Source organism: Dreissena polymorpha, chromosome 13, assembly GCF_020536995.1.
Source record: "Dreissena polymorpha isolate Duluth1 chromosome 13, UMN_Dpol_1.0, whole genome shotgun sequence".
Lineage (NCBI taxonomy): Eukaryota > Metazoa > Mollusca > Bivalvia > Myida > Dreissenidae > Dreissena > Dreissena polymorpha.
This window is the reverse complement of record NC_068367.1, coordinates 10,445,180-10,464,998: the sequence shown is the minus strand read 5'-3', so window position 1 is coordinate 10,464,998 and position 19,819 is coordinate 10,445,180. Positions and strand designations below refer to the sequence as shown.

At 35.6% G+C, this 19,819-nt stretch overlaps 1 protein-coding gene across 1 annotated transcript in view; it reads left to right on the top strand.

The window, feature by feature from the left end:
* Nucleotides 1-16,911, top strand: part of LOC127855547 (hypoxanthine-guanine phosphoribosyltransferase-like) — a 45,235-nt gene extending 28,324 nt beyond the window's left edge. Inside the window, exons 5-9 of the mRNA XM_052391275.1 lie at nucleotides 4,277-4,342; nucleotides 5,330-5,430; nucleotides 7,061-7,107; nucleotides 9,637-9,713; nucleotides 11,454-16,911. Of these exons, the coding sequence (XP_052247235.1) occupies nucleotides 4,277-4,342; nucleotides 5,330-5,430; nucleotides 7,061-7,107; nucleotides 9,637-9,713; nucleotides 11,454-11,501 (339 nt within the window). The 3' untranslated portion in view covers nucleotides 11,502-16,911. The remainder of the gene's footprint in view (nucleotides 1-4,276; nucleotides 4,343-5,329; nucleotides 5,431-7,060; nucleotides 7,108-9,636; nucleotides 9,714-11,453) is intronic.
* The last annotated feature ends 2,908 nt before the right edge of the window (nucleotides 16,912-19,819 follow it).

Genomic DNA, 19,819 nt, shown 5'->3' with positions numbered 1-19,819 from the left:
TTTGAATTTAAAAATGGAAATCGGGCATATATGGGATTATTGAGTAATGGATAAAGATGGGAGAAGTTGCATGTATGCGATTGAGACAGTTGACATGTATGTATCGGGGAATCTTGAGACTTGGGATAATACGATCACTACAATCAGTTATGAGTTCTCCTTGCTTCAAACTGTTAATTGAATAATCAAACACTCAATTAACACTCCACCAGGTGCGGTATCCTACAGCTAGGTGCGAACACTGTTTTCTTTTATACGCGGCGTTTTATAAGACATAAAACACTGTCATGGGCATGGGTGTGAAATACATTATTCATTATCACTTTTAAATGAAAGGGATCAATACAATACGTTTATGTTGAATTATTTTATTTAAAGCGAACACAATGAACACGGTGGTATATATTATGGGTCTGCGGTGATTCGCGGTGTTCGCCTTATGGCGACATTTGATCTGAACACTCATCGCGGGGCTCATATTGGTAAGCGAACACAGTGAGATGAACACCGCAGCGAGTGGCGTTTGTTTAAGTACACGGTGCATGTACTTAGCGTAAAAATACATATTTTCCTGTCTTTTCAATGAGTTCGAAGTCGTAGTTTTTTTTCCAGATTTATGACAGTTTCGATCTGTTTATACTAGCAGGTACTCAATCTGTTTATACTAGCAGGTACTGGATCGGTACGGGTTTTATAATGTAAGGGAGGTAACTACTACTCATCTGTCGACAATTGGTCTTCTTTGATTTTATGCTCCCCGAAAATTTTCGGGGAGCATATAGTTGCCAGTTTGAAGTTCCTTCCGTACTTCCTTCCTTCCGTCACACTTTTGTTAACGTTTCTCATAGCACCTTCAAAACCTTACCGATCTCTTTCATATTTGGCATGTAGGTACCTTGCATGGACCTCTACCTTTTGATAAGGTTTGAGGTCAATGGGGTCAAGGTCACAGAGGCTGATAATAGATTTTTTTAGGTGGTTATTAACACATTGATTGACAAAGCGCATCATCGGGGAGCATCCATTAGTTTCACTGATATTCTTGTTTTTGTATGCATTATGCCATTACGGTGCTAACAAGTTGAAATATGCCAGTGAATAAGTGCATTTTTCAGAAAGGGTTGCTTTTGAAGAACCCTTGGGTTATTGACAACGCCAATTCTAAGTATGCAGAACAGATATAGAGATCGCTTTGTAAAGCCACCAGAAGAGTGAACATTTAGAATACATATTCAATACAAATAACGGGTTTTGTTTTGCCAGTGTAATGCCTTTGGTCAATTAAGGTACTATATCATAATGAAATATCTAACTTTTGATTAAAACAGTTGTTATGGTATCAGGGTAGTGCAGACTGTTGTAAGTCACAAAGAATGTTAAGCAAAACGGGACCAATTTAGCAAAAAATGTTGTCAGTATTGGACACTAAAATACTATACATATTTCAGTATGTCGGACTAAAAAAGTGCTTGATTTGGATTTTTTTCCCTTGAAAAGTGCTTAAAAAGTGTTTGAATATCATTCAAGAAAATCTGTATGAACCCTGTTATAGAAAAGATAATTAAAGCTTCATTTTGGAAAAAACAGGCTTAATGCATATGCATTAATTGCCATCTCAGTACCAGACACTCCTTAAACGAAAAACACCATAAAATCTGAAGGTGTCCTCCTTGATTAGCTTGTGTGCATTGCACAGGCTAATCAGTGAGCACAGGCTAGTCTGGGACACCACTTATTTGACATGCATTAAGCCCCGTGTTCCTTTAAAGCAGCAATATGTACAGATTTCAATGACAAACTGGCCAATGTCGTCCCACAAGCTGTTAAACACTATTGATTACATACACACACTGCTGTCTGTAGTGTACCAGTGGTAGAGTATAAAAAGGCAGATGTGGTTATCGTTCCTAGCGTAGTTAAGAGCAGACTGAGTTGCAACGCACACTCATAACCTTAGTCCTTCACAAGTGCAGAACTAAAAATTGTTCTGTTTGTTAAATAACTTGTCCGCCTAGGGCCAGGGCAGTTTTCCTTAAATGGTAGTGCCTCTTGGATAGGGAAAATAAGTGTGTTCAACAATGCAAATGGGAAAAATAGTGCAATAGACCATGAAATTTGAAAAAAATGAAGCATTATTGATATGATTATAAATAACATTATTACCTTTCAATATTTTGCATTCCACATCTTCAGTTTAATGCATTTTTAGCTCAACTGAACACAATGTGCTCATATTGAGCTTTTTTGACCGCCTTTTGTCCGTTGTAGGTCGTGCGGCCTCAACATTTGCCTTGTTAACACCCTAGAAGTGACTTTTATTGTCCATTCTTCATGATTGTGTCAATGATATCTTGGACGAGTACGAAAATGGTTTTTGTTGGTTGAAAAACATTGGCGTTAGGGGGCAGTGAATTTTCCTTAAATGGCTATAGTAAAACCTTGTTAGCACTCTAGGCCACATTTATTGTCGGATCATCATAAAAGTTGGTCAGAAGATTTGTCCTAATGATATCTTGGACAAGTTTGATTATGGTTCAAGTTGCTTGAAAAACATGGCCACCAAGGGGCCGGGGAATTTTTCCTTATATGGCTATAATGGCTACACTGTAACTCCAATATAGCATGGTCAATAGGGTCCAAGCTGCAAAACAGTGTTATAAACGGATCAGCGTTATAAGTTTTGAGCTCATTTATTGCAGGGTATAGTATAGCCTATAATACAAGTCCTGTGTATTGCCATGCCGTGTTGTCATCTGCAAATACATGCATATAAACCGAATCGTATTGATAACAGTATACATACCACTTTTCTAATGTGCACATTTATCTGATAATCCAATAAAATTACAACATCACTTAAAATATAATAATCTTGAACATTTATGACAATAAATATGTTTAAGAAATTCATAAACATAACCATAAGCATACGCCATTTTCCAGAAGTGTAGAGAACATTGCATTATGGGACACAGCTTTCATTGGACGAGCAAATTTAAATTTAGATTGAATGCAATACAATACATGTACAAAGAAATGTTTTATTGCGTCAAAGGCATGCAAAAAACGTGCTTCCCTGGGACTTTCTGATACCGGGTAAAATTGAAAGTGAATCTCTGTTAACAATTACACTGCGTTAGCATGTTAATAAATCGTCTGGATTATTTAATTAATTTCTCGTACACGAACTGAAAGATTAAATGACTAAATACTAGAATGATAATGAAATGACAGAAAAACTTGTGTTATACAGTGCGCAGTATATTTCACAGCCACTCCTTTAAATTAATATAGTCAAACTGCAATCATATGAAAGTAAGAATGTTTTAATCGTTTTGAATAACATTAATTTTATAATTGTCCCGCTGGCACTGAATTAGCGCACAGCACTGCTCTGATAAGGAATACATGTAATAAAAACTGACACGCGAGTTTTTCACACCCTTATTGACATTACACAACAGATTAACACCATGTAGCTGTCGGTGTTGTTTAACCTCGAAGCGATTAAAATCGGGGTTGAATAAAGCAATCAAGATGTGATCGCCGCCATCTTTGCATTGTCTGAAAACACATGAAGTTGCATATCATGGATTAGAATCAGAAATGGAAGGTTGGAGAAAAAACAGGATCCAAGCACCCCCGCGTTATATTTGATTCAGCGTTATAACGGAGCGCGTTATATTTGAGTTACAGTTTATTGTAAAACCTTGTTAACACTTAGAGTCCGCATATTTTGTCCAATCTTCATGAAACTGGGTCAGATTTGCCAATGATATCTTGGACACATTGGAAAAGGTTTTGGTTTGATGGAAAGCATGGCGGCCAGGAGGGGAGGGGGCATTTTTCAGGCCCGCTTGTTTAAGTAAATTGTACAGCATGACAAGCATAATAAAGCAGAATATGCATATTAATCTTATTATACACAGATTGGTTAACAAATAAATAAAATCATGTTGATCTTTTTCCATTTTTGAACGATGCTCATCTTAAATGCTAAATGGAATTCCAATTGTCCAACTCTGGTTTTTGTGACACACATTCAATGTGCAGATTTCTAAATAATGAATTATATGCCCTTGAATGTAGCCATCTGCATGACTGCCACCAAGTGGGGAAATAAGTTACATCTCCTGAGAAACTCCAGTATATTGTTTTGTTATTTGTTAGTTATATAACGTGCATACTGTGAGATGGTTGCTTTTTTCACTTAATCACATAAAAATTGCTTATTTTAATATTCTGATGCTAATATTTTATTTCTTACAAATTTTAGGATGACAAACAGTCAAGTGAGATTGAAGTGATTGGGGGAGACAACCTGGATAACCTCAAAGGAAAGGTTGGTCAGTAGGTCAAAACGCTAACAAGGATTTGTACTTATAGATGTCTTTCCTGCCATAATTAAAAAAAGCAACAGATTGAAATGTGTAGAATAATATCAGTTTCTGTATACACTATAGTTGGTGATATTCTGATATTTGGTGATTGTTCTTAAGTTTTTGGACATTTAAAAATGATGTAAAACAAATTGTGTCTGAAAATTGTATATAAAAAAATATTAAAGAAATACAAGTGCTCGAAAATTTAGAGACAAAAAATACTAGTACAAAATAAATGTTAGTAAGTTAAGAGACTGTCTTGAAATATTGCATTGACGCTGGCGTACAGGTATGCAATGTGTATAGCGTCAATTTTTCCAGCCACTATATGTAGCTTGTGCTTGTAAAATACCGCTCTGTACAGTAGGAATTTCGATTATAAATGTTACCATTTAAGCTTAATGGTGAAACCATTTTCTATGATCAATGTACATAGTTGTTGACCCATTAATGCAAATGTAATGGTCCATCGTCCATGAGGTTTTATGACCTTAATCTGGTTGTTAAAATGCATGATGGAAGTTTCTTCAGATAAGCGCAACAGGGCAGAATTCTGGTATAATAGAATTGTAAAATAAACTCTCCGAAACTTTAGAGTCATTTATTTTGTCCAAAAACCTGTATTTCTGAATATTTAGAGTCACAAAAAATAACTATTGGCTTAAAAATGGGTGGCCAAAAATTAAGAGTTATTACGGTAGGAGTTAGGAATTTTCTTTAAAATAACACTAGTCTTCTGGATTTTTTCCCAAAACACTTTCAGATACTAGCCAAGGCCCATAACTTTGTCAAATATCAAAGGGCAATTACTGCGTCATGATGTTTAAATGTGGATATAGCTGCTGTGTGGCTTCAAAGCGCAGTAGGGAGCATTGTGCTTTACAAACACAGCTGTTGTTATCATTGTCCAGCGGCACTTACAATTCATACACTTGTGTCTTTGACAGAATGTACTAGTAGTGGAGGACATAGTTGACTCAGGGCACACCATCACCAAGCTTTTGTCACTTCTGCAAAAAGTACAGCCCAAAACAGTCAAGGTGGCCAGGTATACAGATAATCAGTCTTGTTAAAATCATGGACATATTATTTCTATTCTATGGAGTGGGAGGCATTTAGAATTGCACTTGTCAGTCTGTCCCGAAACTTTTAAAATCCTCTTCATTTATTGGGTAGATCTCACTCAAACTGTCTCTGTTGAATGACCTTAACCCTTTGCATGCTGGGAAATTTGTCGTCTGCTAAAATGTCGTCTGCTGAATTTATAAAATTAGCATTTTCTTCGATTTTTTTCAAAAAATACTATCAGAATAGCAAACAGTTTGGATCCTGATGAGACGCCACGTTCTGTGGCATCTCATCTGGATCCAAACTGTTTGCAAAGGCCTTCAAAATTCGGTTCCAGCGGTGAAAGGGTTAATGTGTAGATGATCTTTAGCCTTTTTCCACTTAGAAGGCAAGTGAAAATTGTTATGTGCAAATAGCATAAAACCAGAACAACCTGAACCTGCGTGTATAGCTCGCTGTCTGTTCTGGTTTTATGCTGTTTGCTGCTCATTAGTATCTAAGGGTTGGGAATGAAGCCTTTAAAATTTGAATCTAGTAAGAAAGGTACTTAATTAAATTTAACTTTCTAAAGGACTACAAATGCGTCTAAAACGTTTGGTAAAGGGTTATGAAAGGAATTTTGGCTGAGACGATATTTTGGAAGAATTTTGGCCCACTTTTCTATTTCTGCTTTGGAATAAACAATAAATCTGTAAATTTTGTGTTCAACTCTTTTACTACTGGGTGGATATTGCTCAAACTTTTACTGTTTAATGACTTTAATGTGTAGAATAGCATCAAGAAAGGAATTGTGGCTTTGACAAGTTTTGGCAAAATTATGGCCTTTTTTTGTTTTTCCAATATTAAATATGTATTTTCAAAAGAACCTGTATTTAACTCCTCTTACTGTTTGACAGATTTTGCTCAGTTGAATGATCTTAATTAATGTGTTAATGGCCCATGGGGAAGACATTTTGTCTGTGACCATTCTTTACTATAAATGTTTTTTTGTCTGAATGTTGAATATTTATAGGATTTGTTTCCAAAGTTGTGTTGTATGCGCATCAGTGTCTTTGACATAAAATGTAAAGTTATTATAATATTTTAACAAAATATGCAGTCCCAACCTGCTTTTATCCACCTAATTGGTTCCATAGCTATTGATCATCTGATTTTGTTGGCCGTCACATTGAGGTCGCTAAATTCCGTCATCTTTTTTCACTTTGAAAGACCTTTCAAAACAGAAGCTGGAAACTAATTGTTTGTTTGATGTATAAATGTGACATGCCACATTTTAGCCATTGTTTTTTTTGTGAAGCCTAGGTATAAACGATATGGTTAAGTAGGCAGGCTTAGTTGTATATTAATATTTAAAATGTGCCATTTTCCCATATATTAAGCAAAAGCCATGTACTGAAAATTTTCAGGAAAAGTATTTTTTTCAAAAGCAATCTACAACATTGATGTATATTCAGGATGTACATTGTTTGTTGTTTAAAAGTAAACTTGTTTATTTACATGCATAATTTATGTCAGTGTGTATATAGTTACAAGTTTGTTTCATGATTTGTCAAATTATTGCCTTGACATAAAAGCCAAACATGTAAGATCTTTTAAATATTATGTTGCAGTCTGCTAGTGAAGAGGACTACTAGAAGCATAGGTTACAGACCAGACTGTAAGTATTTGTGCAATCTAACCTTGTCATATAAATAAATGTATCATTTATCATATGCGGACTGCATAGGCCAATCTGTGACGACATTATACGCACATGCATTAAACCCCCTTTTCACAGAGCAAGGCCCATATATGTGTGCTTTGTTGATGTGGGAATATAGCAGTTCCACTCTTGGTCTGTCTGCCTGAATGTCCAGCTGTAAACTCCTGTCTTAGACATAAATATAGTGATGGATATTCAAATAACTGGTACAAATGTGAACCAACTCATATGATTTGTTGCTTACAACACCTATATCTACATTAAAGGTCAAGGTCACACTTATAGGTCAAAGATCAAATGTTAGCATTCCTTGTCTTAGCCAAAAGTTTGCAATATATTGATGGATTTTAAAATCATTTCGCACAATTCAAAACCATTATAAGACTAAAAATGGCGCAGCAGAGGCCGACACGTATCCCCACGCCGCATGTTTGACCCAGGGTTGGTAATTGGTAATAGTTCAGTATCAATAAGAAGTGAATCGGTGTAGAAATGAAGAAATTATAGTAAAAGACAACTTTGGGTGGGTGTGGACTATTATGGGCGGGGCGCCCCAGGGTTGGTAATGGGGCCATACATAGTTGAGATTGACCGTTTTGTCATAAGAGATGTTCAGTATCAATTTGAAGTAAATCAGTGTAGAAATGAAGAAATTATAGTGAAAGGCAATTTTGGGTTGGCGTGGCTATGTGGGCGGGGCGCCCTAGGGTTGGTAATGGGGCCATGCATAGTTGAGATTGACTGTATTGTCATAAAAGAGGTTCAGTATCAATTTGAAGTGAATCGGTGTAGAAATGAAGAAATTATAGAAAATGGCAATTTTGGGTGGGCGTGGCCTATGTGGGTGGGGCGACCCAAGGTTGGTAATGGGGCCATGCATAGTTGAGATTAACTGTATTGTCATAAGAGAGGTTCAGTATTGTAATGACCCAGTCCGGTCATTATACGCCTATTTGTTTCATGTTTATACTTACGTGGAATGCAGTTTCACAGTGATACTACTAATAATTATAATGATAATAATGATGATGATGATGATAATACTTATAATAATTGCACTTACCTCGTTTTTCACGTAAGGCTGGCTATGTCCTTTGTTTACATCACTTTAACACTATAATCCATTTCTTTTCCATTACTTTTCCATTATAACGAATTATAAAGTGCATGAATAGAACACCAAGTATGACATTAACTGTTTCCATTTGTTCCTGTTGTTTATAGACAGGCCATATTTATGCATTTGTATGTAAATGTTATGAATAAATCTGACCTGTCATGGCCGCTAGGACGCCGAATTTGCCAGCATCATGGTGGATTCTGACAGCTCAGGCTGACAGATTGTGATTGGTTGATTTTACGAGCTGTCAGAATCCTATTGGCTGATTGGGATGATGCTGTCATATGGTCATTGGTCAGTTAAGGTCACGTGTGCACTTTTGAGAAAGTATATAAGGGCGGTAGATTTCAAAATTGTCAGCACAAATGCCATCTTGGTAGCTCCACTTGACTGGGCAGTAAAGTGAGTAAAACATCTTGGGTAACTATAAATAACTTTAAAAAGTACTTTCGAGAAAGTGTCCACCCAAACTTGTCTATATTTGAAATAACATGTTTAACCTTTTAAATAAATATATATATTTAAACTGCCGCCAGTCTTGTTGTAAGAATATAACTCACAAAGAAAACCAATAAACCCATCCTGACGGACACTACAGTATCAATTTGAAGTGAATCGGGGTAGAAATGAAGAAATTATAGTAAAAGGCAATTTTGGGTGGGCATGGCCTATGTGGGCGGGGTGCCCTAGGGTTGGTAATGGGGCCATGCATAGCTGAGATTGACCGTATTGTCATAAGAGAGGTTCTGTATCAATTTGAAGTGAATCGGTGTAGAAATGAAGAAATTATAGTAAAAGGCAATTTTGGGTGGGCGTGGCATATGTGGCCGGGGTGCCCCAGGGTTGGTAATGGGGACATATATATTTGAGATTGACGTATTGTCATAAGAGAGGCTCAGTATCAATTTGAAGTAAATCAGTGCAGAAATGAAGAAGTTAATGTAAAATAACATAAAAAAATGAGTGAAAATCTCTGAATCGGCCCCGCCCCAATTCCTATAACTTTTGACCCAGGGGTCAGATCAAAATTCCGTCACTGTCACCGTCGCACATATGCTCAAAGCTACCATGTATGATAATGTAAGTTTCAAGGTTCTAGTGCTAATAGTGTAGGAGCAACAGGTGGCCAGGACGGACGGACAGACACACATCACCTCAATATCCCCACTTTTTCTCCGGGGTCACGTTCAACACCTGTTTTCCTCAATAGTGAAGGTCACACTTAAAGGTCAAAAGTCATATTTGAAAACTTAAGTGGAGACCCCTGTGTCCTATGGAATTATGTCTTGTTGTTGTCAAGTAGAGCATAAATGATACTTTATTTTGTAAAATGTGTTAGCACTGTTTTCTTCATTAACTTTCAGATGCTGGTTTTGAGATCCCAGACTTGTTTGTTGTTGGCTATGCATTGGATTACAATGAGTACTTCAGGGACTTAAATGTAAGAACCAGTCCATATGTAATACATGTAACTTTCTTGTAAGCAAATTGATGATTAACAACTCTAAACTAAAGGATATTGACAAGTATCTTGGCTGTATGGGGAGACCTCACAAAAATAAAATTAGTTGAATTTTCACAATGTAAACATGTCGCCCTCTCCAATCTCCTACTAGGAAAAGTTTTGATTGCTAAAAAACACTATTGCTATGCCATGCAGTATTTCAAAGTTAATCCTTTGTTAAAACATAACTGAATAAATGCTTTCTTAGAGATCACTCAGAAGCAAAATAAGATCTCATATTTTGGATCCCAAAAGAAATGTTTGCATAGTGTAAATTAGAGCCAATAGTATACATGTCTGGAAGCTTCTTCATGGCTTCTTTCAGACTGGGCAGAACTAGTTCAACTACAGATCTATAATTGGGCCGCGCTCTGTGAAAAGGGGGTTAAATGCGTGTGCGTAAAGTGTCGTTCCAGATAAGCCTGTGCAGTCTGCACAGGCATATCAGGGACGACACTTTCCGATTTTAGGTTATTTTTCCTTTCAAGAAAGTCTCTTCTTAACGTTAATCTGGTTTAGGCACAAAAGTTCGTCCCTGATTTGCCTGTGCAGACTTCAAGGCTGATATGGGACGACACTTTATTCACATGCATTAAACCCCCATTTCACAGAGCACGGCCCATATACAATTAGGTGTGGTTCAACAAACAAAGCCATTGAACTCGGTTTCGTTAAATTATCTAATAATGAAGATGTCAATTGAAGGGTAAATTGCATGATAATAAGATTGGTTGAGGTCAAATGATTTCATCTTTCACAAATGTATGGTAATTGAGAATATAGACTCAAAGGATCAGGGAAAAAAAGAAAAAGAAAATAAATTTTTCTATACATGCAACGATGATATTTAAAAATATAAATATAAAAATATCAAGTTTAATATGATATTTTAAATTATTTAAAAAATTACAATATGTCAGAATGTGAAAGATTACTAGTGTAGTTCAAAAATAAAATAGATATAAACCAGCAAATCTTTTTTATTCAAAATGACTTCCAGTTGAAAAACACAGGTTTGATTTATTTGTGAAATTTAAATGTCATACTTGTTCTGATGGGCATTGTGGAACAAAGATGGCATAGACACTTTCAAATCTGTGCAGCTAACTGAAGTTGACCTTTAAAACACTATTGTTTGACCTTATAAAAAATAAAAATCATTTGATTGTTTTTGATTTTATTCATGTGACCTTTTGTATGTATATTGGTGTTGCTCTGTGAAAAGAGGGTTTAATGCATGTGTGTACAGTGTCATCCCAGTCTATAAGCCTGTGCATTTCGCACAGGCTAATCAGGGACGACACTAAGCTTTTATGATATTTATTCGTTTAAAGAAAGTCTCTTCTTGGCTAAAATGCAGTTATGGCGGAAAGTGTCATCCCTGATTAGCCTGTGCAGACTGCACAGACTACGCACATGCATTAAACCCCTTTTTCACAGAGCGGGCTCATATCTTGTAAGAATGTGATTTAAATTCCTAGTTATTCTGAAACCAACCCATATTTTCCCAATTATCTGGTACCTGTTCCAGTCCAAAAAGGGTGAGAAAAAAAAAGCTCAATTTCTCATTGCCTTAATTAGTTTTGTTGCAATAGTTTTGTTCTTAATGTATGATAATGAAGGGAGATCAGCATGTGTTACGAGTAAGAATTAATAGTTAAATGTTTCTGTTCACAGCACATCTGTGTGATCAATGAACACGGCAAAGTAAAATACTCCACTTAACACAAGTGCCTGCAGTGGACCTGCTGCCGAGAGCATAACATTAGTTGTGTTACTGAACATTCTTTGGTCAATCTTAACCCTTTCCCACATATAAGCTAAGTGAAAATGGCTATTTGCAAACAGCATGAAACCAGAACAGCCTGCGAGTAACTCGCAGTCTGTTCAGGTTTTATGTTGTTTGCTGCTCATCAGTATCTAAGGGTTGGAACTGAAACCTTTCAAACTTGGATCTAGTAAGAAAGGTCTTCCATTAAATGTTACTTTCTATGGGACTACAAATGCATCAAAATACGTATCTAAGTGGTAAAGGGTTAATATTGCTACAAAGGAATTCCTGTTTCCAAACCTATTTCTAGACTTAAGAATTTCTTTAGACTTTGAAAACTAGTTCAGCTTTTTTCTGCTCAGGCAAAACAAACTGTATTTTTTATAGATGTAGAGCAAGACTATTGTACAAACATTTGTATTTTTTGTAAACTTGTGTGTCATTCGATCCAATAAGCCATGTACTGCCCCTTAACAATTGTATAATATATAGACAGATTTTTATGCCCTCGGTAGGGTTGCATATAGCAGTTGAACTGTCCATCTTTCAGTCCGTCAGTCTGTGCGTTCGTCCGAAAACTTTAACATTGGCCATAACTTTTGCAATATTGAAGATAGCAACTTGATATTTGGCATGCATGTGTATCTCATGAAGCTGCACATTTTTAGTGGTGGAAGGTCAAGGGTATCCTTCAAGGTCGAAAGTAAAAAATGCAATCCAAGGGAAGTAATAAGCTTTAAAAGGGAGATAATTTGTAAACCTGTCAAATGATAAATTGAAATTTTATTTTAAAGTAGCACAATAGGGAGCATTGTGTTTCTGACAAACATATCTCTTGTAATAAATAAAATGTGCTTAGCAATGTGACACATTTAAGGAACAAATATTGTTACAGTGAATTTGTAAGTTAGGGATGATTATTTTCTATTTTAAAGCTATCATGCAAAACAAATCAGTAAAGTTAACCTGTCCATTGTTTCAATGAATATGTAATTTGAGTCATTAGACACATTTAACATTTTTAGTATTGCATAGTTGGTAATAAAAATTGGTTAAACACTAAGCATTTAAAGGCTGTTAGTTTTTCTGTTTTAGAAAATGTTACTACATTAAATTCATTAAAGTAAGGTGTATGTTAATATTTATACATGAACATTTGCTTCTTTGTGTGGGATTTAATATAACACATGGAATTGAAACTACAAGAAATTTAGTCCATATTTGAGCTGCATCGAGCAAAAATGGATCTTATCCTGGTTGTGCACTACTTAACTCCAAACCATCCTGGGCAATTGCTCAGTCTGGTCTGGAACTAACATGTCAAGTAATTAAAAACGTATCTAAGTGGAAAGGGGATAATGATACTCTGAAATCTTGCTAGACTATAGCTGACATTGCAGCTCCTGATTCCACTGTACAAATGTGCAAAAAGGTAGGAGCTTAACCCTTTGCATTCTGGGAAAATTGTCGTTTGCTAAAATGTTGTCTGCTGAATTTATAAAATTAGCATTTTCTTAGATTTTTTTCAAAGAATACTATCAGAATAGCAAACAGTTTGGATCCTGATGAGACGCCGTGTTCTGTGTCGTCTCATCAGGATCCAAACTGTTTGCAAAGGCCTTCAAAATTCGGTTCCAGCGCTGAAAGGGTTAACTGGCAGCATATGGCAAGATCTGTTTTAGAATAACGCAAGTCATATGTATGTGGTATGCACCATCTCACAAGAATGCATATTCATGTTACTCTAACAGCTATCAAAAATCAAACAACATTAATTAGAAAGAAAAAATAGTATTGTTTTTGTTTTTCAGCAAAAGGGAGTCTTTTATTTGTTCACATTCTTTTGTTTGATTATAACCGTAACAATAATGTTCAAAGTACCTATGGTATCATGTGTAACATTTTGTTTTGTCAACCAACAAAAAAAAATGGGCATTTTTACAACTGTGTGCATTAAGTTTTTAAGACGTTCTGTCACAGTGATCAATTTTATGTAATATTTTAAATGGATTTCAATTGTTTGGATAGCTGTTTATATCTTAACATCTTTAGATGCTTTTGTTTTTAGATTGTATACATACATAAACACTATTAAGTTTTATATAATATATCCATTAATATGTGCTTTGTTATGTGAATTCTTATATTTTTTTGTCGTTTTTATATTCTTTTGTTTTTATTTGTATGGGCGTTTTACTTCACCTGTAAATTATTCTAATAGCCTTGAAATGTTTTGCCATTCCATCATTCTTGTAAACTATTGTATTGCATACGAATAATAGAGTACAATTTACATAAAGGCAAAACAGTATAATAAAATTGTATCCCAGATTAGCCTGTGCAGTGCCCATGTGCAGGGAAGTCTCTTCTAAATGAAAATCCCGTTTAGGTTGAAAGTGTGATCCTTGATTAGCCTGTGTGGACTGCACAGGCTGATCTGGGACAACAGTACACCATGCATTAATTCCTGTTTTGCCAGAACAAGGTTCATTTCATAACTCGGTGCCTGTACTTAACATGTTTCCATCTTTCATCTGATGGAGTTGTAGATCCATCCTTTGAATTAAATATCGTAAGGAATCATTTTTTCAATGTATTCTGGTAGGTTTTCTGTCTTTAAATAGAAATGTGTTTTTAATATTTTTAATTAACTCAGTAGTTGGACAGACCTAAAACAAATAATTGAAACCAGCGAGTGAAATGCACTCAAAAACTATTTCCATTTTCATTATAATCATAAGTGAGCTATAAGGGATGATTATTTTAAAAAAATCTAATTTTAGTGTTTTCAAATAATGTAAACCAAGTTTCAAAGTATTTCATTTCAGAAATTGTAAACGTTTTGGAAAATTCTTATCTTATTTAAATTGATACTTGTAATTTCTGTTGAAATGAATATAAAATACAGATATAACTGAAATATGTATAACCAGTTTTAAAAGTGTTATACTTTAATATATTATTGTGCATTCTTTGAGGTTGATTGTCCATAAAGTCAACCACAAACAATTATTCATTCCTAAGGTAAAAGCATGACAAAATTCAGTGAAGGCTGTAGCCAGACATATTCCATTGTAAGTGCTTACTCAATCTTTCTTCCAATCATTCGTGCTCATGTCCAATATTTAACATAATTTCTATGTTTTTTAACGGCATTATTAAGTCTTTGTTAACTGATTTGTTCACATTTGCGTGCAGTTTTATGTAAACCTGTATAATTTTGTGTTTTATAAAAGGTCCTTTAAATATGGTAGACAAGGTCTTTATTTAGGACCATATGTCAACATCAATTACTGTTACAATGGGGCAGTGCTCTGTGAAAAAAGGGTTAAATGCATGTGTGTGAAGTGTCGTCCCAGATTAGCCTGCGCATTCCGCAGAGGCTTATTAGGGACGACCCTATGCTTTAATGATACATTACATTACATTTCTTTTAAAGAAAGTCTCTTCTTAGCAAAACATTTACGCACATACATTAAACCCCCTTTTCACAGAGCACGGTCCAATTGTTTCTGCGAAATGATTTACACTATTGACCTTGCATAGTTCATTTGAAAACATGCATAAAATAAGTTTGTTGTGTACAAAACTGAAGGATATGGCCCAAAAAAACTTTAAAAGGGTCTTTACAAGAAAATGAAATGAGTATGAACACTCTATTTATTGAGTTTAATTAATAACTGTAAAATTTTAATAATATAATTGTTAGATATAAAAGATAAGAAACAAGATGAGTGTACTTTGTATGTTAAATGTTATTAATATTGTATTTAGAATTTATGTTGTATTTTTTATCCATAGTTGTTAGTGAAACAGAATGAATGTTAGTTGAATGATAAACATTTTTTTTCATAAATGTAAAGGTGCAATGAACATTCCAAAATAAATTCAAACTAGGAAATCCTGCCTTGAAACTTATTATAAACATTTATTTCGGACAATATCAAGAATATCCAACATATTTTGGCTTTTCTGTTTTGAAGTGCAAGATAAGCGCTACAATTGAAGTGCTACATAGTGCTATCATTGAAGTGCCACATAGTGCTATCATTGAAGTGCCACATAGTGCTATCATTGAAGTGCTACATAGTGCTATCATTGTAGTGCTATCATTGAAGTGCTTCATAGTGCTATCATTGAAGTGCTACATAATGATATCATTGAAGTGCTACATAGTGCTATCATTGAAGTGCTACATAATGCTATCATTGAAGTGCTACATAGTGCTTTTATTGAAGTGCTACATAGCGCTATCATTGAAGTGCTACATAGTGCTATCAGTGACGTGCTACATAGTGCTATCATTGAAGTGCTACATAGTGCTATCATTGAAGTGCTACATAGTGCTATCATTGTAGTGCTACATAGTGCTATAATTGAAGTGCTACATAGCGCTATCATTGAAGTGCTACATACCGCTATCATTGAAGTGCTACATAGTGCTATCAGTGACGTGCTACATAGTGCTATCATTGCAGTGCTACAACATAGCGCTTTCATTGAAGTGCCACATAGCGTTATCATTGAAGTGCTACATAGCGCTATCATTGAAGTGCTACATAGTGCTATCAGTGACGTGCTACATAGTGCTATCATTGCAGTGCTACAACATAGCGCTTTCATTGAAGTGCTATCATTGAAGTGCTACATAGTGCTGTCAATGAAGTAATCTCATATTTACACACCAGTGTTTTTGTCTATATTATATGGTGCACAAATGCATTTGTGTTTTTATTAGAATTTCAATGCTACTTACTGGTCTATATCTGACACAATACAAATAAGTGAATGACAATTTGTATTATACCTATTCCAGTGTGTAGTGAATTTCATGTTAGTTTGGTTCATAATGTTTATAGCTTAGAAATAACTTCCTACAAACAGTCGAAGTGCTTTATGATTAAAATTATAAATTTCATGCTCCATTGTTTGTCTTTACTGTATCTTCATCATTCATCATGCAATTGAAAAAATATTGACCACATAAATGGAACATGTGTGAACAGACACCTTTATTGTTTTAACAGGTATTAATGTATAAGGTTTGTTTTTATACAATTTTCGACTTGTGAAAGTATACTTTTTGCCATTAACATATGTGTATTTTATTGTGAAGCAAACCATTTTATAGATGAAATAAGTTAATTGCGTGTCTTATCTCTGAAAGCTGTATTCAGATCCATTTTGTATCACTTTAAAGTTCACAAGTTATTGCCCGAGTAGCAGATTTTCAGAAGTCTATAAAGCAATCATTGTGTGCACTTTGTGTATGAAATATCGCAGGGATATGTTTGTCACGAACTTCTTTTGTTGTTTTGTATGTGTGTTATAATTTTTGTGTATGAATAAAATGAAATATGTGTTGTTTTTCCTTTGAAATGACTGGTTTTAACATTTAAATCAGAGATCTTTGTTTCGGGGTTTTCCGCTTGCCGAAAATCTACACCACTGTACCGAACTTACATGAGCCGCGCTATCAGAAAAGGGGGTTTAAAGCATGGGCATAATGTGTCGTTCCAGATTAGACTGTGCAGTCCGCACAAACTATTCAGGTACGACACTTTCCGGCTAAACTTGATTTTTATCATCAAAGCAGAAAGCGGACTGCACAGGCTAATCTGTGGTGACACTTTTCGCACATGCATTAAAGCACCTTTCACAGAGCACGACCCAAATAGAAGATATTTCTAGTAAAGCATTTACATGCGCTTAATTTAGCTTGAACTCAATATTCCCTTTTTACCGACTTTCTAGCCATCATCAGACGCACTCCGGGTCTTCAACTGGCATCAGTGACGTAAGTACCGCGAATTACGCTAGTTCTAACAAACTTAAGCTTTCAAATTTAACACACCGTGTGCACTGCATGTCTCACTGCCTGAACCTTTCTGTGCATACGTATGTGTGCGTGTCATTTCTAGTAACATAAATTAAGAGGGCCTAGATCGCTCACCATTGTAAAAGTTCATAGTAAGTTGAACAGATACTTTGCAAAATTAGTCTTTATAAAGCAATACATTTAGGAATCATACAATTTTAATAAGGAGACACATGCTTAAGTTTAATCCGCAAAAGAAAGATGTGAACATTTTCAGACCACACTATTATGTTACATTCAATACATCCTCTTTGCCTCGGGGTTCCATACAAGTTCTTTACTGTAAAAAAATCTCATGATTAACGTGTTGTGGCTAAATTAAAACTACGGTATTAATTCAGTTATCTTCACATACGTATCAATGCAAAACTTGAATAGCTTTCAGTTAAAACTAACGAGTTGGAAATTGCATCTATTATGAAATCCCAGATTTTGTGACTAGTAAATTAATTAGGTATGTGTCCTGCGACACATTTGGGGTCGTCATTTAATTTAATCGTGTGCCTTGTTGGACATTACTTACCGGTACTTCAAAATACGCATCAAAATAATTATATATCTTCTATGAATTGCGCGATCACCATGTCGTAAAATGCAATGACGTTCCAGCACATTCTTATCTTTCATTTTTTAATTTCTTACTTAAGTTTAAACCTATTTATTTTAGCTCGATTGCATCGAAATCCTAGGACTTATTCGAAATGCTCTCGAGTCCATATCCTGGGACTAGAACCAGTACTTGATGTGTTTGAGAGAGATCAAAATAACGCTCCCACGGTGGGGTTGGAACCAATGGCCTCCCGGATCGCAAGGCGGACACCATTTCCACTACGCCACGGCGACCTTTCTTACGTATTCTTATTGAATACCGCGTGGTCAGTTTTCAAAACATGACATATGCAAGTTTCAATTTGAGACATTTTGTTTGCTTGATATATTAGCAACAATCGCGTGCAAAAGGCATATGTGTTTTCACAGCCCTTCAATGAATCATGCACATACGGAGATCTGTGAAAGGGGGGTTAAGTCATGTGCGTTTAGTGTCGTCCCATATTAGACTGTGCAGTCCACACAGGCTAATCATGGACGACACTTTCCACCTAAATTGGATTTTTGCGGACTGGACAGGATAATCTGGGACGAAACTATACGCACATGCATTAAACCCCCCTTTTCACAGAGCATGGCTCATATTGCTTTGAAGACAACAGATTACATGTACTATCTAACAATAGGTAAAATATGTGATTACCCGTACTTTTCATAGTCATAATAGGGGTCATGCATTGCATTTGACAATCTTAAAAGTTCGTTTCTTGTCCGGTTTGAAAGGCTTAAAACACGAAAATGGTCTAGCTTCGCCCCTTTGCCAAGCTTGGAAGTCTCGGTCACACAACATGGGCATAATGCACCTTATCAGAAATATTCCATGATCATTGATCAATCGATTTTTAAATAACTAACAAAAACTGGTCACCAATTGGAGACGGTATCTCAAGGGTCAGATCAATATCCGAAGGTCAAAGAATAGTTCCAAGATTAGGATTCAAAGGTCAAATTTGCATGGAACAGCTTGTTAGACTGTTAGACTGTAACGTTCTCGTGCATGAAACAGCTTGTTAGACTGTAACGTTCTCGTGCATGAAACAGCTTGTTAGACTGTAACCTTCTCGTGCATGAAACAGCTTGTTAGACTGTAACCTTCTCGTGCATGAAACAGCTTGTTAGACTGTAACCTTCTCGTGCATGAAACAGCTTGTTAGACTGTAACCTTCTCGTGCATGAAACAGCTTGTTAGACTGTAACCTTCTCGTGCATGAAACAGCTTGGTAGACTGTAACCTTCTCGTGCATGAAACAGCTTGGTAGACTGTAACGTTCTCGTGCATGAAACAGCTTGTTAGACTGTAACCGTCTCGTGCATGAAACAGCTTGGTAGACTGTAACGTTCTCGTGCATGAAACAGCTTGTTAGACTGTAACCTTCTCGTGCATTAAACAGATTGACTGTAACCTTCTCGTATATGAAACAGCTTGTTAGACTGTAACCTTCTCGTGCATGAAACATCTTGTTAGACTATCCTTATCGTGCATGAAACAGCTTGTTAGACTGTAACCTTCTCGTATATGAAACAGCTTGTTAGACTGTAACGTTCTCGTGCATGAAACAGCTTGTTAGACTGTAACCTTCTCGTGCATGAAACAGCTTGTTAGACTGTAACCTTCTCGTGCATGAAACAGCTTGCTAGACTGTAACCCTCTCGTGCATGAAACAGCTTGTTAGACTGTAACCTTCTATTGCATGAAACAGCTTGTTAGACTGGTACCTTCTCGTTCATTTGATAATTAAAAAATAATAATTAAATGTGTCACAACTTTTTAATATTTTACAATAT